This window comes from Lynx rufus, unplaced genomic scaffold (genome assembly GCF_022079265.1).
Source record: "Lynx rufus isolate CCGP_SWC_20201006 ecotype Redwood Valley unplaced genomic scaffold, mLynRuf1.p SCAF_5, whole genome shotgun sequence".
Classification (NCBI taxonomy): Eukaryota; Metazoa; Chordata; class Mammalia; order Carnivora; family Felidae; genus Lynx; species Lynx rufus.
This window is the reverse complement of record NW_025814867.1, coordinates 92700427-92728177: the sequence shown is the minus strand read 5'-3', so window position 1 is coordinate 92728177 and position 27751 is coordinate 92700427. Positions and strand designations below refer to the sequence as shown.

Sequence of the window (27751 nt, the reverse complement as noted above, 5' to 3'; positions counted from 1 at the left end):
TCTACCCTCACCCCTGAGGAGAGGGAGCGCATCCAGGCCGCAGCCAGGGAACATGCAGACCAAACCCACATGACCGACCCCACTATGCCTGTAGGGGCCGATGCTGTCCCGGCGGCCGACCCCAATTGGAACTACCAACATGCAGGCAATGGTCACCGGCGCCGGGACCAGATGATCCCGTGCCTACTAGCAGGCATGCGGGCAACCTCAACCAAATCAGTAAATTTTAACAAACTTCAAGAAGTAATACAGGACCCCAATGAAAACCCCGCAGCCTTCCTTAGCCGGCTCACAGAGGCACTTACCCAGTATACCCGACTAGACCCTACCACCCCCGCCGGGGCCACAGTATTGGCCACCTACTTTATTTCCCAATCAGCCCCTGATATTCAAAAAAAAAAACTAAAAAAGGCCGAAGATGATCCTCAAACCCCTATGGCCGACCTGGTAAAGATGGCTTTTAAAGTTTTTAATGGCCGAGAGGAAGCTCAAGAACAACGGCGATAGGCCCGTCTCCAACAAAAGGTACAATTACAGACCCAAGCCTTGGTAGCTGCCCTGAGGCCAGCCACAATAAAGCCCTCTGGACCACAGCCCCCTCCGGGGCCAAGCTTTAAATGTGGCCAAGAAGGTCTCATCAGTGTCCCCATCCCAAAAAGCCTACCAGTCCATGCCCATTGTGCCAGCAAATGGGCCATTGGGAATCCTAACCCAGGGGACGACAGACTAGCAATGCCCCCACGTGGCGAGGCTTCACCCCGATTGGACTCTGCCTTCCAACTGCTGGAGATGGAGGATGATGACTGACCCGGCCCAGACTCAGTAACTCCGGTGACCCACGCTGAGCCCAGGGTAAAACTCCAGGTAGCAGGTAAGTCCATCTCCTTTCTGTTGGACACGGGGGCTACCTATTCTGTCCTGCCGAGCTATTCCGGCCCCACCACGCTGTCCTCCGTTTCCATCATGGGCATAAATGGCACCCCCTCCATTCCCCCATGCACACCGGTACTCACCTGCTGCCTGGATGGCTTCCACTTCTTCCACTCCTTCCTAGTCATCCCCTCCTGCCCCGACCCCCTGTTGGGCTGACACATCCTCAATAAATTAGAAGCCTCAGCAACCTCCCTATCCGCCTTACAAAGGCAGATCAACTCCCTAGCACAGGTCACTCTACAAAACCCACGAGCCCTAGATCTCCTGACAGCAGAAAAAGGGGGAACATGCCTGTTCCTGAGGGAGGAATGTTGCTACTACCTCAATGAATCAGGCTTAGTTGAAACCAATATAGAACACCTAAAGGAAATCCACAAAACTCTATCCGTCCGCCCAGGATCCTCAGACGCCCTAACCTCCTGGTGGCAGTCACCCCTCCTAACTTGGCTCCTCGGTATAGTCACCCCACTAGTTGGTATCTGTATAATACTTATGCTCTTACCTTGTTTTCTCCGTTTCGTACGAAAACGAATTCATGAAGTTTCCCAGGTTGCATTTCACCAGATGGTGGTCCGGCCATATTCCCGCATTCCAACCTCAGACCCCACATACCATGACGTCGCCCTTACACCCGCAGGAAGCAGCCAGATCAGATCCGTTATCACCAGTAAGAGGTTGGAATGTTAGGATGTCTTTGGAACCACAGTAGAGGGGATGGCCATCTCGCCAGCCAGCGCAACCCAAGGAAAAGCCCCTAGTAGCGTGCCAGAACGAATTGGAGGTCAACCAATCACCGAGCGACAGCATGACCTGATGAGAAAAAGGCCCACCTGGACCTAAACCTGGAACCGCTGCAGCTTAAAAACTTCACCCACCACACCTGGGGGCGACTTCCCTGACTCCTCACTCTCTCTCTCTCCCTGAGTCACGGAACCTCACCCGAGACCTTAGTTCCCAAATAAAGCCTTTGACTGCTAAAATTTTTTAGCCTCTGGCTCCTATCTTTACCCTGCCTTACACCTGACCCTAACACACCCAATGTTTTTTTCTCTTCTGCCCTTCAATTTCTGAGCCTATCTTAACCAAGAAGCCCTCCTATATACTAACCAGGGAAGTGGTAAGCTTTTTCCATCTCAGCAAATTTGAAACATTTACCTGTTTTGTTTTGCAAAGAATGTGTCTTTTCTACCCACTCTGCTTACCTCAACTCATAACCAACCACAATATTCTTTCCAATTTTGGAATCTAGAAAAATGTCAGGTGTTATAGGGCCACCAAAATAATGGCACTAAAGAACAATACTAAGTACCGTAATATTAGTGTGTTAGTACTATACTACTTCGTGTTAAGATTGTTTGATTCTGGACTAAATGAAATGGAGTACCTGACCTTCATCAGCAAAATGACCTCACCAACTTCTTATTAGAACATGCATCCATAAGTCTGATAAGACTGTGGAAGCAGAAGGAACTGTGGTAGAAAGGTACCTGGTCTAATTCATCTTTTATCCTTTGCATCCAGCACAGAGAGTGAATGCTAATACATGCTTAATTTAATGTACGTATTCATGTACTGAAAAAGTTCAACAAATAGATGAGCAGTGGTACAGCAAGTAATCAGGCAAATACCAACATTATAAGGATTTTAGATTTTCTAAAAGTTCAATTAAATTAAAATACTGCCACTTTTCCAGAATACAGAATCAAATTCCAAGAAAGCACTTTTAATAAAATAAGGCACAATGTTTAATAAGGCAAAATTCACACAAAGGGTTAATATAACATCACATTCTCTTGTGAGTCCTGTAGGGGGAAAAAGGAGGTATAGAATTGAAGTAGCTTAAATATATTTTTAGAGCATTTGCCATTACCAAGTAATATATAAATCTGACGCACTTAACTGTATCTTATTCTGAAAAGGAAATATAATTGTTGAATCATGTTGCTGAATTACATTTATTGTTATCATTAAGTTTTAAATATCTATATATTTATAGATATTTGTAATTCACAAGATTTCAAGTAGATAAAATTAAGAAATCAGACAATAAAAAGTAATCTGACTAAAGCAAAAGTACATATATTTTCAATATCCTTTGTTGATACTTTAAAGTCCCAAACTTTATAAAAAGTTAAAGTTAAAATACTGGTAATTTAAAATATTTCTCCCATTATACTTTCGTTTCTCATGAATACAAAGTGGGCTCAGAAATGCAACAAACACCAATTATAGGCACACGGGTCTCTCCATGATTAAACTGTTGTAAAGTGATTGTTGAAATTAATATTCCTTCTAAATAACATACATCACATCAATGACCACATCAATGTCAACCATTTGAGTTTAAAAGGTTTCTCTTAAAACATCAGTTGTAGACAGAAGAACTAACCAACTTAGTAATGTTTTATAGTACCAGCAACAGCATTTTCAATCTTATCCCAGTTTCTTCTAACTACAATTTAGAATAAAAGTTTTATCCCATTTATTCACAACCACAGAAAGTAAGTTCTGGTGAATGCATATAGTCAGTCCAACCATGGCTTTCTGGTACAATGGTATATACATAACCTTCGTTAAACTAGTAAGTTTTAATATTTACTAGATTGAATACTGTACCTTAGGACAAACTGAGACTAACAAATCCCAGGTAAAAGTCTAGTAGCACCTAAATCAGTATTACCCTGTGAGTAATAATTCAATAATGTTTGTTGTTAGTGAACTGTTATTTTATACATCAATTCGCAACAAATATGGACCACGGAGAGACAGAAAAATGGAGATATTTACATGAAAAATGTTAAAACATAGCCCCTTGCAACCTAGTGTTACAAAGAAACCACTCAAAATATCCTAGGCCTCACAGCAGTAAAATCTTTGCATCATGCTATTAACATGACAGCCTTTATATGCTGTCACCCTTAGTGGTAGTAGATAAATTTTCTTTACAAAATAATATAAAAAAGAATATACCTTTCACTGATTTTATTTCAGAGGACCCTAATCCTTATGGCTTGACCTTCTCCCATAGTATGCATGATTAGGATTCTTTCTCCAGAAGCTCTAGACTCATAGACATTAGGCCCTATTTTAGGGGAAGGAATTCCTCAGGTCACTCACAGTCTACCTCCCTCAAGTCAAATGCAAAAGGTCATTAGGCTGTCATAAACCACTTACTAAATAACAGTGCCCCAAACTTTGGGTCTACAATGAAGGATTTAAGGCACACACTTTCTGAGCATACATGAAGACACTGTTGCCTTTAAAAAGATCATGGCTGTAATGAAAATACAAAAGTGGATTCTATTAAATTCATCACATTAATGTTATACAGAGTATGGTGCTTAATACAGAAACAGTTGACAGTCAGGTACTTCTTTTCTACACAGACAGAATCAGAAATATGTATCACAGATCATGTTGCCTAAAAACATACATGTTGCCTAAAAACATACGTATCAGCCTTTATTGTTAACACCCAGCAGAACTTTTAAAAGCTATTTTGGACTAAATGCAGAATATTTATACTAACATAATACAATCTCTACTTTGGATAAGAACAGGGTCATTTAAGTAAAAATTAGGTATTTCTAAATAAATGCAGCTTAACTAATTACATACACATATTATAACTGATGTTTTGCCTACAAAGGGTTTTATTACTTAGAATAACATTTTATATAAATAAATACTGCTAAAATGCTTTAAAAGATCAAACTTTATTTGCACCAATTATTTGCTTAGTATTTTTTTTTTTTTACATAGTGAAAAGGTAAACACTAACTAAGGCTGTACCATAAATTTCAGGTTAATGAGGTATTACTTTCTCCCTTTGGAAAGAGCAAAGTTGGCTCTAAGAAAATCCTATTTACTTGCTGGCTTGTCATCATAGAGGGATGTGGATAATCTCCCAATAGCAGAAACCAAAGAAACTTAGTGATAAAGACTTTCACATGGTTGTCAATGGGCCACATGATTTTAAAACAATTCACTATTACTTTAAAGAACTTTCTTGGCTCAGGGCTATCCTGGGGTGTCTGGTGACTTCTCTTTTCCTGCCCTTTGTTATAAAGATTTCTTTCATTTAACACTCCAGCAAACAGCCTTTTCCTACTCTTTGCTTAAATTGATATTTACAATGTTTGGCAGAATTGGCCTGCAGTATTACACTGCACTAGCGTGGACTGCCTTTAACTTTTATCTACATCAACATAAAAATTTCTCAAATTTGAGGTACAGTTTACAATGCATCTTTATTTTTAAATTTGGTTACTTAAAATTCCAAAGAATAGAAATTTCAGAGTAAGAGACTCCTCTGACATACATATAGAAGTAAAATATGAACAGTAAACCCTCAGATCTACCTCTAGTACTCAAATACAAGGAATACTAAGAACCTCGACTAGCTTGTCGTTAGGTCAGCCAACCCCTGGCACCATGGAAGCAAAATGTTCTATCAGCTAATCTTCCTATTTCCTAAAATCCTAGGACTATTCAAACTGAGTTGGTGATGCTGAGAATTGGATTCTAAGAATAAAGATTACTAAGAATGTTCAATGTACCCATTTCCATTTCAAATATTAACACTGAAGAATTCCATTCTAGACACATTAATGCTGTGGTGAAGTAATTTGATACACAGAAGTTCTGGTCACTAAAATTAGAGCAGTATCAAAAACTTATTTCACTATGAAAATTAGCGCAGGTTTTGTAAATCTCAAAAAATAAAGTTTATTAACTAGTTTAAACACAAACAGATGACTTAGCAACTAAAGAGAGAGACTACATTTAAAATACATAGCTATATGATTCGGGAATTGATTATCTGGTTGTTAAATTATCAAGTCCCTTGCATCTCATCTTCTGGCTAATTTCTACCAATCACCATTTATGAAAAAAGGTAAGGTAGAGGAGAGAAACAAAAAATCTTAGAAATTATTAGCAGCTCTTATAAAAGGTTAGGTCAAAGATTTAAAAGAAAAAATATATTGATCTGTGTTCAAGGGACAAGACTAGCCCAAGGTCCCCCTGCAACACTGGCACCTTAACTCCTAAAAACAAAACAACAACAACAAAAAACCAAAAAAGATAAAACTAACAACTGAAATGTAGAGTTTTGTAAAAGTCACTAGAGAAAGCTACACACTGATCTTAGATTTTCAAATGTCCACGTACAACAAACATTTTGTTGTATATTATGGTATACATCTACATATAAAGCAAAGGCCAGAAACTGTTTCTGGTTGGACCTATTTACATCTGTAAAGACCAATCAGTATAACTTCTTTCTGGGAAGCTGGAAAGAGGTAAGTATGGTTAAATACTATACTGACATACCTACCCATTTATTTTATGAAGACTAACTCTCAGAACATTACCCAAGCTGTTACTTAGGTCAACCTGGTAATAAATTAGTAAACTGAGGCATTTAAGCCAGAAAAATTTGGTCCTATCAATTTAGATATATTACTATGAATACATTATTTTCTATGAAAATATTTTATGTATTGATATTAACTAAGTCAGTTACAAACATTTTGGGTTTGCCACTTAGGCACTGCCTAAGTCATCTTTACCTTTCCTAATTTTGTAGTATGCAGCTTGCTGTGGCTCAAGTGGAAAAGTAAACAAAGGCTTTCCATTACTTTCATATTATGATATAATCACCCATATACTACATTGCTAGGCAGCAGAAACATACTAGATTACTTCTACAGACACAGACAATTTCTGAATCAAAAGGAAAAAAGAATCTTACTACGTTATAACGAGGTGAAGGGATTCATTCTATAGCAGCGTTTCACAACTGCAGTCATGAAACTCTAATGATGTTTCATGAATAAAATAATAAAGTCTGAACTATCCTACAATATATTTTCTTCTAAAATAAAAAATAACATATGAGACAAAACCCTAACATATGTACATATTATTATTATTATACAACAATCTGGTTTTAAGAAATGGTGTGCCCCAGTCATGAAAGCCAAGAAGTCAGAAAGGAGATCCTCTGATGTTCCAGTGTGTTTCTGACCTGCGTACGACTGTATAGGTAACATTTACCAACAAAACATCATGTTATTATTATTGGTCAGTTATATAATGACTGCTAGTATGTGTTGTGCATTTTATAATATCAACTTGTAATTGTACTATCATTGAATTTTTATTCCATATTAAACTAGTTAATAAAAATTTGGTCATTTCTAATAGCAATTAATTTGTGACACATTTTTCTGCTATACTTTAGATGTCTTCAATAAATTTCTTATCAATACATTACTTTCATAAAGTATTCTATGGTTAAACTAGTTTTAGAAATTGCTCTATTTCACACGATTTCGAGACTGCTTTAAAGTCTTTACATAAATGAGTGCTGCCAACAATTTTATTTGGCTTGTTGTAGTAGTTTTCTAGTTTTTCTTTAAAATGTACAGAAAGCTACAGTTCAGTACACACAGGCAAAGGAGTCAGAGGTGAGCTAAAAATTTTTAAATCATCTTCCCACTCCTTTAATGCAAGATACAAAGATGTTTTCTGAGCTTACATCTCTTTTCTGTCAAAAGAAATCGGACAGATTTTTAAATCAAAAGCTATTATCTGTCTTAATGAAAAGATTAATCAAGACTGTTGCTTCCCATTAAATGCAAAAGTGATTGCTTACAAGGGATCACTTCATGTTTAAACAAAAAATTCAAGTTAAGGTGGCCATGAGCTCTGATGTCAGATGTATAGTTGTTTACCTAGTTCTGTTAAAGTATATTTTAAAGCATTCTGCATAGTATGTCAGATTATACAGGCTACTCTGGCATCATTCCTTGAATAAATTTCTAAAACCTTGCTAGGATTAAGGCACTATAACAGTCATTGCTGGATTATAGAAGGGAAACCACAATCATATAGAACAAAAGAGCAGTACTGAAGAGTTTTAAAATCCCACATAAAAGTTATATTCCTTACTTTATCAGTTAGAGGTCAGAAAGGGTTAGGTCCTATGTAACCATCTGTGAACTTACCTGAATGGCTCTGTAATCTAGACACACAGGCGATACAAGAAGGGAGGGCAGATCCTGTTATGGGATAGTGTTCAGCCTAAACCCAAGGACAATTCTGGTAATAATTACAGCTCTGATCACTTCTTTCTTCATCTCAACTGTCACAAGTCACACCACTCATGGTTTATTATAACACTGCTCTTCAGAATGCTCCAATGTGCTGTATGATTCATGAAAAACTTAAGTGAAAACTGCAAGGAATCAGCTAAATTTGAAACTGCCAATCAGAGTGAATTATATTCAAAGAATCCAAACATGGAACTGGACTCATTCCTGCTGAATAAGAAGATGAAATACAAAATCTTTTCTGTCATCTCCGACTCTTTCACAGACATTCAAGATGAAGATCTGGTTTCCAGTGAACTTCAATTTTCTTTTCTAACCACGTTTGCTCAGTTCTTTTAGTGTTTCACACCACCCTGCATTCTTTTCAACCAAGAAGAACTTTCTGCATTCTGTGTGCAGCAACACTAGCTTCATCCTCTGAGTCAGATTCGCTCTGGGATGTGGAACTGTGAGAGGCGGAACTGCAAGGGGAAGAGCACTCTGGGGAACATAAGTAGTGCATCAGTGGGAGGCGGTACTTCCCACAGAAGTCCACAAATTTAATTTGTCTGACACAGCAGTCAAAGTAGACTCCTGGAAAGAAGAAGGAATTAAGTACAAAATAATCATTACAAAGCAAAGAGCCATTTCTTTTTCAACCCCTTCTCCAGCATTCTGAAGAAAAGTCATATACAGTCTTCTCTTTTAAGCAGAAGCAGTAGTTGCTTCTATAGGTATTTACAGAAATACCAGAAGGTCTTAGGGATGGCAATTTGGCTGCAAAGAGAAGGCCAGATAAGATTTAACTTAAAGGGAGCTGGCATTAAAGGGATACTGTTTACTTAGCTTGTTTTCTCTGGGTGACTTGGTGGACAGGGGCTGATGGAGAGATTACAGGATACCCACCGTTGTGTTCTTCCTCTGTTCCCCAAGTTACTCCTTGGTACTACCCTTCAGTCAAGAAGCTTTAAAAAAGCCCATAAAACTGCTTTAATAATGATCTTAAAAGATTAAGTTGTCATTTACAAAATGTGCAGGAAGGAGATGACTTCTGGTATTCCTGTTCATATACACTGGGAAGGCAAAATGCCATCTTACATTTCCACAGGTTCTGAATCTACAGGTTTCAAAGCGGTTTCACTAATGATCTCACTTGATTTTCACGCAATTATATATTGTTAGGTAGACTGAAACTAGTATTCCCCTTTTTTGATTCCTACTTTAGTGCTCCTGAATCTGGGGCCTTTCAGCTAAGTAAAAATACAGCTAGAGCTGAGAGGAAAGCAGAGGTTGCTGTGGCTCAGGGATCAGTATTAACTGGAACATCTACAACTCTGGGTCCCATCACCTTTCTGCAGTGGATCTCAACCTCTTTTTCTAGATTCCTCTGGCACCAACTACTCTGTGTATATCACACAAGGGACTAAAGTAAAAAGATGTGGTTCAAGGAAAGGAGAAACAATGATTTCTATTTAACTTTTTCCTAATACTTTCCCCATTAACTTTAAAGTTTTCTGATACTGTAAGAATAATTCATAGTTTAAAAAGGGTATTTCATGGTATGTTACTTTGAACAATTTAGGAAAATAAATAAATGCAATAAAGTGGTCAGTTAATATTGATAATAAATTCCCTAAAATGTGTTAGCATCCTAAAAACAGATGGAAGTAATAAAATAAAGCATTATAGAGTTACCATGCGCTAAAACAGTACAATACTACCTTGTCATTTCTGAGATCTCAGACTCTACAAAGACAAAAAATCCACACAAAATATAAATTTATTTTTGTTTAACTTAGGGTTCAAGAGTTAATGAGTCTGAGCGGAAAATATCAAAGGCTCAATTTATAATTAATAATCTCAACTTTTAAACTAATAATTTTTAAAGTATTTTTGTTTCTGAGATAAAGGACACGCCAACATACTAAAGAAGTCATTTAAAAAAAGCATTTAAAAGGATACTGTCCCTTACCACTGTCAAAGCCAACTTGGGAAAGGAGAACCACAGAGAAGAGCATAAGCACATCTAATCTGGCACAGCACAACACCTTCTATTTCTAAGAGTGAGTGGCCAGAAACGGCCCAGGGTATTGTCTTTTTTTTTTTTCCTTTTTAAACCAACAGCGTCGTTTTTATTTTTTAATATTCTTTGAGGAACCTAAATCATTTTCTCTTTTAACCTTCAAACAGTTCAAGACACAATGGGACTTTCAGGGATAATCTCACTTGGCTCTGATCATCATTATGCACCATTTCCTTAGCACCTACATTTCTCCTACAATAGTAAAAACCTTTCTGTAGCCTCATATATTGGATTTTTAAAAAGAAGTCTGTTAGGAGAGAGCCAAAATAAAATGACCTGCTATCAGTCACCAGCTCCCACCCACACACCCTGGCACTTGAGGCCCTTCATAGTTAGGCCTCAATGTATCTTTTACTCCTCTCTCATTACTTCCCTAACTGCACATTTGAGCAATTATTACTCAAACCATAGTGTGCCCCATACTGTTTTGTCTCCAATTTTGCTCTCTCCAACTGAAAAGTTTCCTATCCTCAATTTTACCATATCAAAATTCAACTCATACTTCAAGAATCATCTCTTTTCCAGACCTAATTAAATATACTCTCTCCCTCCACTGATTTCCAATAGTACTCTGATTTCCTATTTTACTCTGCCTTACAGTCTACCATTTCTTTAATTCTCTCCAAATACTCTAAACTCAAGAAATTTTGAGCCAGGGATTTACAAGAATATATAAGTCCAGGGTACATTCCAAAACTGGCACATTCAGCCCATTTTCCTACATCCTGAATCATGTTCTATGAAGGTACCTGATACTCAGAACAGTGGGTCTATGAAAATGTCCTTCAAATAAATATGAAAGGTGGCTACACATTTTGGAGACTCTTTTTAAACTGTTAGGACTATTGGGGCACCTGGGTGGCTCAGTGAGTTAAGTGTCTAACTCTTGGGTTTCAGCTCAGGTCATGATCTCACGGTTTGTGAGTTTGAGTCCCACATCAGGCTCCGTGCTGACTGTGCAGAGCCTGCCTGGGATTCTCATTCTCCTTCTCTCTCTGCCTCTCCCCTGTTCACTCTCTCTCTCAAAATAAAGAAATAAACCTTAAATAATCTTACATTTCCACAGGTTCTTAATCTACAGGTTTCAAAGCAGTTTCACTAATGATCTCACTTGATTTTCACACAAACTTAAACTGTCAGGACTGTTTAATGCTTCTTTTGTGTTTCCTCTCATTTTACTGTCTTACTCTACTATCCTATGACAGTTCAAAGACATGCTGAGACTTTCTGGGTATTTTCCTTCTGTATGAATTGTAAAAACAAACAAACAAACAAGCAAAAAAGCAAAACCAATGAAAAACAAAAAGGAAGGAAGGAAGGGGGAGATGGGAGAAATGTCTTCTTTTTGGTAAAAGGGTGAAAGGATGAGGGAAACAGAAACAGATTAAATGCCTTTCTCTGAAAGAAGACAAGTAATTAAAAACATTTTGACTATCAATATAAAAAAAAAGCTCAAGGAACAGGAAACATATATACTGAATGAACTTACCTCCACACTTTGGGTTTGGGCAATTGCTGGCTAAACTCAAGTATCTAAGAAGATTCCCAGGAAGATCGAAGGGAGTGTAGGAAATATTTCGAATTTTAATGGTCCGTGCAGCTAATTCCAGGAGAGTTGGAGGGTCATAGGTTAAATCTCTAACAAAACGAACAACCAATGGATTTCCTCGCAAACTCAATTCTTCCAAATGAATAAGATTGAGGATCTCTCGAGGCAGGTATGTCAGCAAGTTATTGTGAAGACTGAGGGAACGAAGTGAATGCAACCTACAATGAAGGTAGTATAAAAATCAATGGCAGGGAGCAAGCTAACTACCGAGAGAGTTAAGCGAAGAGCTTGATTTCCCCAAGAGAATGAGCAATTAAGGTCAATGAAGTAAAATAAAAAGGAACTGAAACTAGAGTGCAGACTTGTAAATATCATGAAATGACATTTGCCCATGGAATCTTAGAGAGTGTAGAATTAGTATTCTGATGTGCCAGGCTGATACAAATGCTAGATTTAAAGTTTTTTTTTTTAGTATGCCTTATCATTCAGACACCTACAAAGATTTAAAATGCAACAGAAAGCAAGTTCTTTCACATTATTTCATCAGGACAGGAATGCTTCATAACAAATATAAAATCAATTAAAATTCCATAAACCCTGGAGAAATCTATGCCAAATTACTCTATTTTTGATTAGAGCAAACTGGCTAACCAAATATTTTGAGGAATAAACCAGGGCATTTAAAAGTAGTATTAAAAATAAGCAACTCAACTCACAGCAAACCTCAAAACTATAATTCTCATGTATCATTTACTTTGAGAATGTCTAATTCTCTTTTACATATAAAATACGTGGAATGAATACTTAGGACAAAAATTCCTAAGCCTGGATCTCTGTGTGTACTTAGATTGCCTGAAACTACTCACTGTGAAAGCTGAGGAGGCACACTTTGAATTTTGTTGTCACATAATACCAAGTAACTTAGAGAAGGCAGATTTGCTAATTCTGGTGGGATTTCTTTGATGAAGTTTCCTCCGAGATATAAACACTCTAAACTGTAAAAACAAATAAAAACAAATGTAAACAAACAAAAACTGGACAAGAAATTCCAATGTCTTTATTACAACAAACATATTTATTTATTAATTCAGCAACTGTTTTACTTAGGGATGTGCTAAGTGCTGTATGGTCTCTAGAGAAATAAAGCAACCTTCAGGGAGCTTATATGACAGGTAAGCAGGTAAGACATGCCATCGTTAGACAATATTATAATTAAACACAAAACAAAGACATAAGTAAGAATAACATGATTAAAATACCAAAGTAAGCAGAACAGTCCATAAATAATAGAGAAGTTTAAAAAGTAGAGAAGAAAAGGACACAGTAGTAGGGACTGAGACAGGTTTTGCAAAAGTGTTATGACTGTGGCTGGACTTTAGCCCATGCAAATGCAGGAAAGAAAATAGGTTGGAGGGGAGAGCTTTTTTGGGACAACAAACACATCTTTTAACACAGAAGAAGAGAATTCATATTGAAGAACCCAGAGAGAAGGCTGAATGAAAGCCAGATTACATGAAGCCCAAATTCTGTGATGGTAGGCTTGGATTTGATGCACTGTGAGGCAATGGGAAAACTACTAACCTTTTTTGAAGACAGTGGAAAAACATGGCTGAACTCTACATTTCTTCTTTGTTCTTACTATTGCAAATGCATTCTTCAGGAACTATCTAAATAAATTATGTAAAACTGACCACTATCATGAAATTAAAGTTCTAGATAGTCACCTTATTTTCCATCAAGTTAACAATATTTCAGACATAAAATATATTGCACCAAAACGTACTGCTACTTTTTGTGGTGATGATTGTAGAAAGGCTCTCTCCAAAAGATTTTGGCAGGGAGTGGCAGAATCATTTCTTACAATGTATATAAATATAATTAAAATGTATACATACAGATCTTTTTCATTACTGTTTTGTCTTCCTGTTAAATCTGCTAACTCAGTAGACACTAGCATTCTTTAAGACACCTTTAAGTGTGTCTTAAAGAGAAAATACCTACTATACCCAAACTTCCAGGGTAAGAATTCCCTGGGGTACTTTTAAAGCTACAAAATCGAAGCCCCATCCAAATTTAATCAGAGTTCCAGGGGAAGATTTTAGGAAATCAGGTTAAAAGGGAAATGTTAAAAGGTAAAGCCAAGTTACTCTGCAGAAGTACAGCTAATTACAAATCCACAATTAGCATTTAAGGGCACTTCTTACCACGTAAACCTGCCAACACCTATTATCATCATCTCCCTTAGTTTTTTGTTATTATTTGTATGACAAATGACACAATTCTGTTCTTTAAATTTGCAGTTCTCTAGTTACTAGTGAATTTTGTATGTTTTGGCCATTTGTGCATCTTTAGAGAACTGCCTGTTCATATCCTTTACCCATTTTTCTCATAGGTTATATGGCTTTCTCTTATTAATTTGTTGGGAGCTTTGTTGTTATATATATGTTCTGCTTAACCTTGTTTCTCTGTGGCCTAGAGCATGGTCTATTTTTGTTCATATTTTACACATGTACAATGAATGTGTAGCTACTAGGATTGAGCTTATTAACTGCAATTCAAATTTTTACAGTTATCTCTCATTATTTGGCCTTCTTGTTCTGCTGCTTAGTCTTCTACCAGAACCATAGTTTTCCTTCTTCCCTTTATAATTACCAAGTTTTGTTCTTTCCCTCTGAAAATACAGGAGCTATAATACAGATAAATCCTTGTTAAACTGTTCCTTAACTCACATGAAGCATTTCTCTTTTTCCCTTTTAATCCATTTTGCCTTAAAATTTATTTCTTTTCATTATCAATACTGTCTTCTTTTATTTGTTAGTATTTATTTCACTTAATCCACCATTCACCAGAATAAGAAGTTAGACCAATTACTTATTCTCGTTATGCCTCCGTTTCTTCTTCTTCAAAATAGAGTAATATATAATATAAAGTACCTAGTTAACACATATGAACTGGGCACCTACCATATGCCAGGCACTATTCCAAGGAATATGGTACAAATAAGACCAAGTTCTTGACCTTACAATCTAGTGATAGAAAATAAATCAGAGAACACATATAGATTATGGCAGATATGTTTAAGTGTTATAAAAAAAAAGGGAGGTAATCAGATGGTGATTAAAGTGAAATTCTAGACAGGGTGCTCAGGAAAGTTTCTCTTAGATGACATGTGAATGGAGATCTGAATAGAATAAATGAGTACAAATCCCTGAGGCTGAAAAATGCTTGGTGTGTTGCCAGTGTGGGTACATCAGTGTAGTAGAAGTGGGAGAGTGGTGGTCAGAGGTCAGACAGATAGCCTGGGAAGGCCAGATCAGAGGGACCTTTGGGCCTTAGTAAGGATTTTATCCTATGTAGGAAGGGTTTTGAACAAAGGCTAATTGTCTAACTTAACTTACACTTTAGAAAGACCACTTGGCTACTGTGTGAAAAGTAGCAAGGTAAGTGGTGGGGAGAGGGGAGTATGATGGGAGGAGAGGAAGCAGGATGAATGTCTGGAGCCTAATGCAGTAGCACAGATGCAAAATGGTAGAGATTTACTTGATACATCTTTTTCTATCTTGTTACTTTTAACTCATTGGGTTATTTCAAGTGAACTCTTTACAAAAGTACACAACTTGATTGTTGATATATTTAGACTTGTGTTTTCTAATACCACAGTATACCTCAATATCTTTTGTTCATTTGTTGTGTTTCAATCATGTCCAGAGACAGGTCTAGCAAGAAGTTGCTATGACTGATGTCAGAGAGGTTGCTGCCTGCATTCTCCTCTAGGATTTTTATGGTTTCCTGGCTCACATTTAGGTCTTTCAGCCATTTTGAATTTAGTTTTGTGTACAGTGTGAGAAAGTAGTCCAGTTTCATTTTTCTGCATGTTGCTGTCCAGTTTTCCCAACAGCATTTGTTAAAGAGACTTTTTTCCACTGGATATTCTTTCCTGCTTCGTCGAAGATTAGTTGACCATATAGTTGTGGGCCCACTTCTGGGTTTTCTATCTGTTCCATTGATCTATGTACCTGTTTTTGTGCCAGTACCAAACTGCCTTAATGACAATAGTTTTATAATTTAGCCTGGAATCTGAAATCAGGATGCCTTCATTTTTGTTTTTCTTTTTCAGTATTGCTTTGGCTATTCAGGGTCTTTTGTGGTTCCATACAAACTTTAGGATTGTTCTAGCTCTGTGAAAAATGCAGGTGGTATTTTGATGGGGATTGCCTTAAATATGTAGATTGCTGTGGGTAGTATAGACATTTTAACAATGCTTGTTCTTTCAATCCATGAGCATGGAATGCTTTTCTATTTCCTTGTGTTTTCTTCAATTTCTTTCATAAGTGTTCTATGGTTTCCAGAGAACAGATATTTTACCTCTTTGGTTAGGTTTATTCCTAGGTATCTCATGGTTTTTGGTTAAACTGCAAATGGGATCAATTCCTTGATCTTTTTCTGTTGCTTCATTATTGATGTATAGAAATGCAACACATTTCTGTATGTTGATTTCATAGCCTACAACTTTCCTGAATTCATATATTAGTTCTAGCAATTTTTTGGTGTCTTTAAGGTTTTCTACATAGCGTATCACGTCATCTACAAATAGTGGAAGTTTGACTTCTTCCTTACTGATTCGGATGCCTTTTATTTCTTTTTGTTGTCTGATTGCTGAGACTAAAATTTTCAGTACTATGTTAAATAGTGGACATCCGTGCCTTGTTCCTGACCATAGCTGAAAGGCTCTCTGTTTTTCCCCACTGAGGATATTAGCTGTGGGTTTTTCGCATGTGGCCTTTATGATCTTGAGGTATGTTCCATCAAACCCTACTAGTTGAGGGTTTTTATCAAGAATGGATGCTGTATTTTGTCAAATGCTTTTTCTGCATCTATCAAGAGGATCATATGGTTCTTACTCTTTCTTTTATAAATGCGGTGTATCACTGATTGATTTGAGAACACTGAACCACCCCAGCAGCCCAGAAATAAATCCCACTTGATTGTGGTGAATAAGTATTTTAATGTACTGTTGGATTCGATTTGCCAGTATCTTGTTGAAAATTTTTGCATCCATGTTCATCAGGGATACTGGCTTGTAATTCCCCTTTTTAATAGGGTCTTTGCTTGTTTTGGAATCAAGGTAATGCTGGCCTCGTAGAATGAGTCTGGAAGTTTTCCTTCCATTTCTATTTTTTGGAACGGTTTGAGAAGAGTAAGTATTAACTCTTCTTTCAATGTCTAGTAGAATTCTCCTGGGAAGCCATTTGGCCCTTGACTCATGTTTGTTGGGAGATTTTTGATTACTGTTTTAATTTCTTTGCTGGTTATGGGTCTATTCATATTTTCTATTTCCTCCTGTTTCAGTTTTGGTAGTTTGCACGTTTCTTGGAATTTATCCATTTCTTCCAGATTATCCAGTTTGTTGGCAAATAATTTTTCATAATATTCTCTCACAATTGTCTGTATTTCTGAGTTGTTGGTTGTGATCTCTCACCTTTCACTTGTGACTTTATTTATTTGGGTCCTTTCTCTTTTCTATTTGATAAGTCCGGCTAGGGGTTTATCAATTTTATTAATTCTTTCAAAGAACCAGCACTTAGTTTTGGTAATCTGTTCTACTGGGTTTTTTGGTTTCTTCTATCGTTATTATTATTTTTTAAGTAGGCTCCATGCCCAGTGTGGAGCCCCATGTGGGGCTCAAACTCAGGACCCTGAGATCAAGACCTGAACTGAGATCAAGAGCTGGATGCTCAACCAACTGAGTCACCCATTTTTTTATTTTTGTTTTGTATCATTTATTTCTAGTATTTATTATTTCCCTTCTTCTGTTGCCTTTAAGCTTTATTTGCTGTTCCTTTTGGAGCTCCATTAGGTGTACGGTTAGGTTGTATATTTGAGACCTTTCTTGCTTCTTGAGATAAACCTGAATTGCAATATACTTCCCTCTTAGGACCACCATCACTGCATCCCAAACGTTTTGGACTACTGTGTTTTCATTTTCATTTGCCTCCATATACTTTTTACTTTCTTCTTTAATTTCCTAGTTAGCCCAGGAAATAGGTTAGCCCTATTCTTTAATAGGATGTTTTTTTAACCTCCATGTATTTGTGGTCTTTCCAAATTTTTCCTTATGGCTGACTTCAAGTTTCATGGTGTTGTGGTCTAAAAATATGCGTGGTATGATCTCGATCTTTTTGTATTTGTTGAGGCATGATTTGTGACTCAGTATGGAGCTATTCTGTAGAAAATTTTGTGTGCACTTGAAAAGAATGTGCATTCTGCTGCTTTAGGATGGAATGTCCTGAATATACCTGTTAAGGCCATCTGGTCCAGTATGTAATTCAAAACTATTGTTTCCTTATCAATTTTCTGCTTAGATGATCCGTCCATTCCTGTAAGTGCTGTGTTAAAGTCTCCTATTATTGTATTACTATCAGTGAGTTTCTTTATGGTTGTTAGTAACTGATTTATGTATTTGGGTGTTTTCAATTTGGGGCATAAATATTTACAATTGTTTGATCTTCTTGTTGGATAGACCTTTTAATTATGATATAATGCCCTTCTTCCTCTCTCGTTACAGTCTTTGTTCTAAAATCTAGTTCATCTAAGTATGGCTACTCCGGCTTCCTTTTTATGTCCATTAGCAGGATAAATGGTTCTCCATCCCCTCACTTTCAATCTGGAGGTGTCTTTATGTCTAAAATGAATCTTTTGTAGGCAATATGTAGATCAATCTTGTGGGTTTAATCTATTCTGATACCCTGTGTCTTTTGATTGGAGAATTTAGTCCATTTACATTCATATTGATTATTGAAAGATATGAATTTAGTGCCATTGTGTTACCTATAGAGTTGGTGTTTCTGGAGATGTTCTCTGTTCCTTTCTAGTCTTTGTTGCTTTTGGTCTTTCTTTCCCACTCAAAGAGTTCCCTTTAATATTTCTTGCAGGGCTGGTTTAGTGGTCACAAACTCCTTTTGTTTTTGTTTGTGTGGGAAAATCTTTATCTCTCCTTCTATTCTGAATGACTGCCTTGCTGGATAAAGTATTCTTGGCTGCATATTTTCCCCATTCAGCTTTTTAAATATATTATGCCACTCCCTTCTGGCCTGCCAGGTTTCTGTGGAGAGATCTGCTAACTTGATTTGTCTTCCTTTGTAGGTTAGGAACTGCTTTTTCCCTCGCTGCTTGCAGGATTCTTTCCTTAATCTCTGTATCTAGCAAATTTTACCATGATATGTCTTAGTGTTGGCTGGATTTTGTTGATTTTGATGAGAGTTCTCTGTGCCTCCTGGATTTGGATGTCTGATTCTTTCCCGAGATTAGGGTAGTTTTCAACTGTAATTTGCTCAAATAAACTTTCTGACCTTTTTCCTCTCCCTTCAGCTTCTGGGACTGCTGAGGTACAAATGCTATTTCATTTTAATAAGTTGCTAAGTTCCTTAAGTCTACCTTCATGCTCCATTACCTTTGTTTCCCTCTTCTTTTCAGCTTCACTATTTCCCATTAATTTTCTCTCTTGTATCACTAATTCACTCCTCTACTTTGTCCATCCTCATTGTTATGGCCTCCATTTGGGTTTGCAACTTGGTTATAGCATTTTTAATTTTGGCCTGACTAGATTTTCATTCTTTTATCTCTGTAGTAAGGGATTCTCTAGTCTCTATGCTCTTTTCAAGCCCAGCTAGAACCCTTATAATTGTTTTAAATTCTAGTTCAGACATCTTATCCCTGGCCATCATTTTTTCCTGTTCTTTTTTGGGGATGAATTCCTCTGTCTTGTCATTTTGGAGGGGAGAAAAACAAAAAAGAAAAAAATAATAAAATAAAATTAAAATTAAAAGATTCTTTCTCCACTTGGTGGTGCTATTTAGCTCACTGTGGTCCATCAGTGCTGGTGGGCTAGGAGTGAAAATGGCTTCACCCTGCTCTCTAGTCTCTGGAGTGGGAAGTTTGCACCCTTGCAGATGTGCAATCACCCCTCCTGTGTCCCTGGCTTCTGTCAGATCCCCACCTCCACCCAGCTGTGTCTGAGCTGTCCACCTGCCAGGTGGTGCAGCTCTCCTCGGTTTTCTCTCAGGCATGGCTGTGTTTGAACCCCACACTTCAGAGGCCCCCACAGCCTGCTGTGATCCTCTGGGGGAGGGTTTCACTGTATTGTGGCCGGTGCTGTCTTGTCCCAGGAAATGGTCACTTGACTCGCACAGAAGCAGTGGCTCAGAGTTTAAGATATCGTAACACACTGTCAGAGCCAGGGTTTGCTGTCCTCAGCCAGTGTCTTTGTTCCTACACTGGTGAATGGAGCAGCTCTACAGTGCCTGCCAGGTCTTTTGCCCCCGGAGAGGCCGTATCACTTCTACCAAATGCACTCCAAGCAGGGGAGTCACATGCTTCTCCCCATGTGACCCAGGGGATTCTCAGATCATGCTGCCTGCTTCCTTGCAGAAGCACCACCAGGTGTTAACCTCCAAAACGTTAGACTCTGTACTCTGCTCACTGGGATCATGGATTCCTCTCCACAGCAGCACCCATGGCTCTTTTCTCCCACAAATCAACTTCTGCAGTTCCTACCTTCCACAGGTGTTTTTGTTTGTTTGTTTGCAGACATGCAGCTTTGTTCTCTAAGACTTCTGATTTCTTGGGTATTCAGAATTATTTGATTATTTCGATATTTATGTAGCTGTTTGGGGGAGGAGGCAAGCTTAGGGTTACCCTACTCCTCTGCCGTTTTAACCCTCTTCTTATAATTCTGAATTTTATTAAAATTAGTTCCCACTTATACCTAAAAATAGGTTGGGCCCAGATAAGCTTGTTTTCAACCTGTGAGGTATAAGCCTTTGCTAGTAAACAGCTTGCTATTTCTTTTAAAGTCCATTTTTCTTGGAGTATATATTTTACGAGTCCTTTCAGCAAGGACCCATGGTCTTAATTTTCGAGTCCTTTGTCTCTGTTTTTATCTCTTTCCTTCACTGTTGAATAACAGCTTGGCTGAGCATAAAACTCTAGGTTGATAGTTACTTTTCCTTAGCACTAGGAAGCTATTACTTCATTATCTTACTACACCCAGTATTACTACTATCGTTTCTTTGTAGGTAATCAGTTTTTTTCTCATTAGGAGCTGTGTCTTTTTTCTGTATTCTCATTGTTCTAAAGTTTTACTATGGTGTTTCAAGATATCAGTTTAGAGCACTCTTTCTTTAATTGTGGAAAATTTCAGCTACTATTGCTTTAAACACTGCCTTTCCTATATTCTCTTTCTAGAATTTCTACTAAACAGCAGTTTGAATGTGGGAATCAATTTTCCATGAAAGAAACATTTTTTTCATACTTTCCATTTCTTTATCTTTTTGTGCTGCATTCCAGGAGAATGCCTCAGTAAGATCTTTTAGCTTACCGATTCATTCATCAGCTGACTTCAGTCCACCTTTCAGCACACTTAGTTCACAATTACATTTTTTCATTTCTAGGGATTCTAACTGGGGTTTTCATAATTTTCGGTTTTTTAATCTTCTTATTCTTGTTTCATTGTTGAAGTTCCTGCCTTTACCTCTCTGAAGTTAGAAAACATACTTATTTTAAAGTCCTTTAGTGAGTACCTTATTATATGTATTTTCCCAGGTATAATTTCTTTCATTTGTGAATTTCTTATCTAGTCCATAATCTCAGCCATCCTTGATAATATGGTGATTTAAAAAGCCAGCCTGAATCTGAAGTTTTTCCATTTTATTTATTTATTTAAAAAAAATTTTTTTTAATGTTTATTTCTGAGGCAGAGAGAGACAGAGCATGAATGGGGGAGGGTCAAAGAGGGAGACACAGATTCAGAAGCAGGCTCCAGGCTCCAGGCTCTGAGCTGGTGGCACAGAGCCCGACGTGGGGCTCGAACTCACAAACCACGAGATCATGACCTGAGCCGAAGTCGGTCGCTCAACCACTGAGCCTCCCAGGCGCCCCTGAAGTTTTGTCATTTTAAACATACATTGATACTTTTTTCCTATTTTTGACTATGCAAATTTTTCCAAGATTGTATTTCTCCCTTTTGATTTATAATGCTTAGTAAAAGTAGCAGACAACTTTAATTTTGGTATGTCATTTTTTTCTCTTTCAAAGATCATCTTGTAGCAACAATCAACTGTTTGCATAGAAGACTGAATTCTCCTGCACATAAGTGTTTAGGCACTGGTAAAAAAGGTTTCTGGGCAGGATTTTTGATCCTACTAAATATGGTATAAGTTAATGCTTAGTTACTCAGAAATCTCTTTTTCAGTGAGGGGAGCTACTAGAATAGAATAAAATAGAGTAGAATAGAATAGAACATTTGGGGCCCAAATCACTGAAATTATCCTGGAAAAGGGACTGTTTTAATTAGAAGACTACCTGGGAAAAAATTTAGCAATCCTGGGAGTCCTTTCATGAAGAATTCAATAGTTAAATAACAATTTGCAATATAATCTAATGATGAAGAAAAGAAAAGAAGGTGAAGAAAGGGAAGAGTGAATCTGAGAGCAAACTTAAATATTCCTTCCTATTTGTTTAAGTCAAGAACTAAGAGAAAATAGTATCTGGTTGTCAGTTATGACTCCATGTCTCCTTTAATCAATGCTTTGGAGTGAGTGGGGAGGTACACAGACAGAAAGGATACCAAACCTTAGTAGTTACTTGACATTGGCAGAAAGTATCTCCATCTTCTAAAATATAAAAAGCCCACTATTTCAAAATCATATAAATTCTCTTTTGCAACTGATGGGTACCATTAATCAGAGTACACAGCCAGCATATTAAATTTACACTCTCAGGCTTATTTTCTCACTTTGAAGCTCAATTTCCAAAGGTCTAGAGACTTGAAGCCTTTCATGATTTGTGGGAATTTCTAAAACACACTGTTTCCAAACATGCTTCTGAAAGGAGAAAAGAAACTATTGTTGAATTTAAATCAAAACTGTAGTGTTTACAAGTTCCTGTGGTGTGTATTTGTCAACATTGCATTTCTGTTCATCAGGCTTGGAACAATTCTATTTTTTAGTATTTGATGAATATTGAAAACAGAAAACTCATTCACAGAATTTATAGAATTCTTCCTTTCCTTTCTGTTTCGCATTAACAGACCAACCTTAAATTTGTTTCTTGGAAAGTATTTTGCTTCTCCAATCATTAGGGATACTGAAATGGGTGTCTTTTCTCTAGCAAGGGCCCATGACCTACTGAAAAAATACATGAGAGTCCCTTAGTGCCAGTAACTTTAACCACAGGTACAAGTAGAAAACGTTTTGTTTCTCCACCCAAATAAAAATGACATTAAGAGTATCAAAAATATATTGGGGCACCTGGGTGGCTCAGTCGGTTGAGTGTCCGACTTCAGCTCAGGTCATGATCTTGCAGTCTGAGAGTTCGAGCCTCATGTCAAGCTCTGTGCTGACAGATCAGACCTGGAGCCTGCTTTGGATTCTGTGTCTCCCTCTCTCTCTGCCCCTCTCCCCACTCATGCTGTGTGTCTCTCTGTCTCTCAAAAATGAACAAATGTTAAAAAGAAAAAAAAAAATAACAAAAATATAAATTAGTTCTACATTATGGTTGGTTACAGGGAGATGGAATTATAGTGAGACAGTTCTGAACAAAAAGGCAGAAAACCGGAAGAGAAACACAGACAGATTAAGAACCAGGGGCGCCTGGGTGGCTCAGTCAGTTAAGCATCCAACTTCAGCTCAGGTCATGATCTCATGGCTCTTGAATTCGAGCCCCATGTCAGGCTCTGAGCTGACAGCTCAGGGTCTGGAGGTTGCTTTGGATTCTGTGTCTCCCCCCTCTCTCCATCCCTCTCCCCACTCATGCTGTCTCTCTCTCTCTCTCTCTCTCTCTCTCTCTCTCTCAAAAATAAACATTTTTTAAAAATTAAAAAAAAAAGTTGGGGCGCCTGGGTGGCTCAGTTAGTTAAGCATCCGACTTTGGCTCAAGTCATGATCTCACAGTCTGTGAGTTCGAGCCCCGCGTTGGGCTCTGTGCTGACAGCTCAGAGCCTGGAGCCTGTTTCAGATTCTGTGTCTCCCTCTCTCTCTGACCCTCTCCTGTTCATGCTGTCTCTCTCTGTCTCAAAAAAAAAAAAAAAAAAAAGTTAAAAAAAAATTTAAAAAAAATTAAAAAAAAAGAAAGATAAGAACCATACACTTGTGGATAAAGAAAGGAGTTTTCTTGAGGTGGCATCCTCATACTGAATAATTTTCAAATACTATCACTCACGATAGGCTTTATTTTAAAGTACATGAACCACATAAATCTCATCGTCACTAGCTGGTTTCAACTAAGTGACTGATACTAAATCTCATTGTCCTCATCTGATCAAATAAAAAGGGGTAGGTGCCTGGGTGGCTCAGTTGGTTGAGCGTCTGACTCTTGGTTTCGGCTCAGGTCATGATATTGTGGTTTCATGGGTTCAAGCCCTGGATGGGGCTCTACACTGGCAGCATGGAGCCTGCTTGTGATCTCTTTCTCTCTCTCTGCCCCTCCCCTACTTGTGCTCTCTCTCTCTCTCTCAAAATAAATAAATAAACTTTAAAAAATAAAAATAAACAGGTGCCTGGGTGGCTCAGGCAGTTGGGCATCCGACTTTGGGTCAGGTCATGATCCCATGGTTTGTGGGTTTAAGCCCAGTGTCAGACTCTGTGCTGACAGCTCGAAGCCTGGATCCTGCTTCAGATTCTGTGTCCCCCTCTCTCTCTCTGTCCCTACCCTGATTGATCTCTCTCAAAAATAAATAAAAACATTTAAAAAAATTAAAAAATTAAAAAAAAATAATAAAAAGGGGTGAATCAGGACATTGCCCAGGTTGTTTCTACTTCTAAGACTGTATTTCTACATGACCCTTTTAGCCTACACTCAACTAGAATTTAAATTTGGAGCATGGCCTAAACCTTTACTGATTCTGATTAGTAAAGAGAAATAGAGCATACAACTGAAAAATGATTAACACAGACAAAAAAGATCCTACACACAACTGAGCCAAAGGTACAATGACCATAAAGCACAGTTTATTAGCTCAGAAAACCAGGTCAACCAGGCAAACGGTTTTGACCAATCCTCCTGATTACATATGCAATAGAAGTCAGAAGAATTAGGTGTTGGCCCTACTCTGTCACTGTGGAAAATTCTTGGGGTTGGAGTCAGAGATCCCTCAGATCAAATCCAATTCCACCACTCATTAGCTTTGGGTTCTTATAACTTAACCTCTCAGAGCCTCAGTTTCTTCCTCTCATCTCATAGAGGTATTGTGAGAATTAAAAAGCATATTTAGAGCCCCTACTACAGAGCCTACAGCATTATAAGTACTCAATAAATATGATTTTTGCCTACCTTTCCCCCAATGTGATAGAAGTAATAATTGTTTTTTTAGTATATCAAGAAGACTTAAGTGAGATGGTTGGAATTATGGAACTTCAAATTATGAGGAAACCAAGAACTGTCAATTTTATGTATAAATCTCTTTCCAACACTTCTACTTCTTACTAGCTCTCCTAGCATCATCTACATGTAAGCTAGCATCATCTCTCATTCTCCTAGAATGACCTCCTTTTAACCAGCCCTCAAAGTCTCTTATCTTATCCACCCTCTCCCCACTCCATTGCTGTGCAGCATCAAGACAGATGTGCTTAAAACTCTCTCATGTGGGGGCACCTGGGTGGCTCAGTCAGTTGGGCATCCGACTCTTGATTTCGGCTCAGGTCATGATCTCAGGGATGTGGGAATGAGCCCTATATTGGGCTCTGCACTGACAGCATAGAGCCTGCTTGGGGTTCTCTATTCTGTCTCTCCCTCTCTCTGCTCCTCCCCTGCTTGCATTTGCTGTCTCTCAAAATAAATAAATAAACTAAAAAACAAACAAACCAAAACCAAAAAACCAAAAGCAAAAAACCTCTCTCCTGTGTACTTAGAATAAAATCCAAACTTTACCATGGCCTGAAGATCCAACATGGCCTGGGAATGGTCCAAGTTCACATTTGCCACTTTCCCTTTTGGCCACTTTCTCACTATGCTCTAGTACAATGTCCTCCTTTCAAAATGTTGGCCTTCAGTCCCTCTTGCCTTCAGGCTTTTACATGCACTGTTCCTTTTACCTGGACTGATCCCACCCCACCCTCTCCTAGTTAATTCTTATTCTTCCTTCAAAAGCTCAATTCAGATTACTTCCTCAAGAACCAAACTAAGTCATGTCCCTCTGTTATTTCAACACACTCCATTTGTCTTCATAGAACTTATAACAACTGTAATTAAATAATGAGGTTTACAAGTTAGTTGTTTAATGTCTCCTGTTAGTGTGTTAGCTCCATGAGAATAGGATCATGTTCACCTTTGTATCCCCAGTACCTAGGACAGTGCATAATACATGGCAAGTACTTTATAAATATCTGTTGATGAGTCAAGAAGGGACATCTTGTCCAAATGCCTTATTTTGCAGATTTGGAAGCTGTGGTCAGGATATGTTAAGTGACCTGCCTAAGGCTGGGACACCAAGAGTTCTTATTCTCAGGCTAATGTTCTTTTCACTATTTAACTCTTTCTAGCTCTAATATTCTGTTATCTCAGAAAACTCAAAACAAGATGTGAAAATATTCTACAGATGACAGATACTTTTTTTCCACTTTGGACAATACACTTCCTTTTGCTCTTTTTCTCACACCCTTGCAGAGCACTTTTAGGAGACTTTTGCTATCCTATTTCCTCTGCTTCCTCCTTCCATTTCAACATTTATTTACTGAATAATGTAGTGCATGAGGCGGACCTGTGAACAAAGAACTAATAAGGTAAATGCAATGGCAGGATGAATGAGGTACAAAAGGACAGTTTAGTCAATAACTAATTGTTGTTCAAGAAGCAGTAGAGGAAGAAAATAGATAACCCTGGAGATAGGTTCTGAAGGATGAATAGGAGCTTGGCAGGTGCAGGCAACATTCCAGGCAAAGGGAACTGCACATGTACAGAGGCACTGCATCCATTCAACACATATTTAGTAAGTGTCCATAAGGTGCTGATAAACTGCACGGCTCACTTATTTTCACAAGTAGTAGTGCTAGTATTGCGACAGAGAAAGGAAAGTAGAGAAAGGATAGGAGTGCTAGTGTTGCTACAGAGAAACGATACAGAGCAGTGGAAAGCAAGGGTTTGGTCAGAGTATCTTGTTTGTCATGCTAAACGGCATAAACTTTGATCTGTAGGTATGGAAAACCACCAAACAGAGCAAGGAAATGACAACCTCAGATTTACATTTGTGTGAGTACCTACTCAGTTCGGATCACTCCCCCGGAACAAAGAAAAAAGAAAAACTGCTTCCAAAATCAGCTTGGGGCAAACACAATTCCCAAACGCTGTCACACACAACGATCTTATTTATTCACGTACAAACTCGCTGAGATGGCCGGGCAGTGCTCACTGCCAAAGAATTAAGGAGCGGGCCTGGAAGAAGGCGGTTACGTGACAACTGTACGACGCCAAGACCAGGCCTAGCGCTCCGGGGCTCCCGGACACCGCCCCAGGCTCCCCGACTTTTGGGGGCACGGCCCAGCTCACCTCTGCAAGTTCTCGATCTCGGCCGGGATGCTCTGCAGCTGGTTGCCGCCCAGGCTGAGGGTCTGCAGCGCGCGCAGCTCCAGCAACGAGGCGGGCACCTCCTGGAAGCAGTTCCCGCTGAGGTTGAGCATCTGGAGGCTGCGGCAGAGCGGCGACTGGGCCAGGCCCTTGGGCAGCGCGCCGGGCCCTCCGAGCCGGTTGTTTTTGGCCAGCAGCGTGCGCAGGCTGCTCAGCGCCAGCAGCTCAGGCCCGAGCGCGGTCAACGCGTTGCCGCTCACGTCCAACAGCTGGAGGTGTGGAAAGCCGCTGCCCAGCGCCCGCGGCAGCGACACCAGACGGTTATGAGGCAGCAGCAGCCGGAGCAGCGCCTCCCTGGCGCCGCGCCGCTCCTCGCCCCGCGCCTCCAGCTCCAACTCCAGCGTCTCGGGGGACACGTTGAGGCGGGACATGTTCAGTTCAGCCTCCCCCGCAGCGACCACCGCCGCTCCGGCCTCCTCCATCGCGGCCGCCGCGGGGCGCGTAGCCCCGGAACCGAAGGGCGCCGCGCGCGAC

The 27751-nt window shown here is 38.7% G+C and overlaps 1 protein-coding gene across 1 annotated transcript; it reads right to left on the bottom strand.

The window, feature by feature from the left end:
* Positions 1 to 2654: 2654 nt before the first annotated feature.
* LRRC58 (leucine rich repeat containing 58) lies at positions 2655 to 27751 on the bottom strand. The gene is made up of 4 exons (XM_047099482.1): positions 27200 to 27751; positions 12529 to 12657; positions 11603 to 11880; positions 2655 to 8624 (listed from the first exon to the last, which is right to left on the bottom strand). Exons 1-4 carry the CDS (start codon positions 27697 to 27699, stop codon positions 8416 to 8418), a joined length of 1116 nt encoding a protein of 371 aa, XP_046955438.1. The 5' UTR covers positions 27700 to 27751; the 3' UTR covers positions 2655 to 8415.

What these genes read in the sequence shown, in the direction of transcription:
- LRRC58 (XM_047099482.1), bottom strand. Translation starts at nt 27,699, where the DNA reads ATGGAGGAGGCCGGAGCGGCGGTGGTCGCTGCGGGGGAGGCTGAACTG. An exon ending in GAGATCGAGAACTTGCAGAG is followed by an intron (nt 12,658 to 27,199) that starts GTGAGCTGGGCC and finishes TTGTTTTTACAG; the next exon opens with TTTAGAGTGTTTATATCTCG. An exon ending in CCCAAACCCAAAGTGTGGAG is followed by an intron (nt 8,625 to 11,602) that starts GTAAGTTCATTC and finishes TCTTCTTTCCAG; the next exon opens with GAGTCTACTTTGACTGCTGT.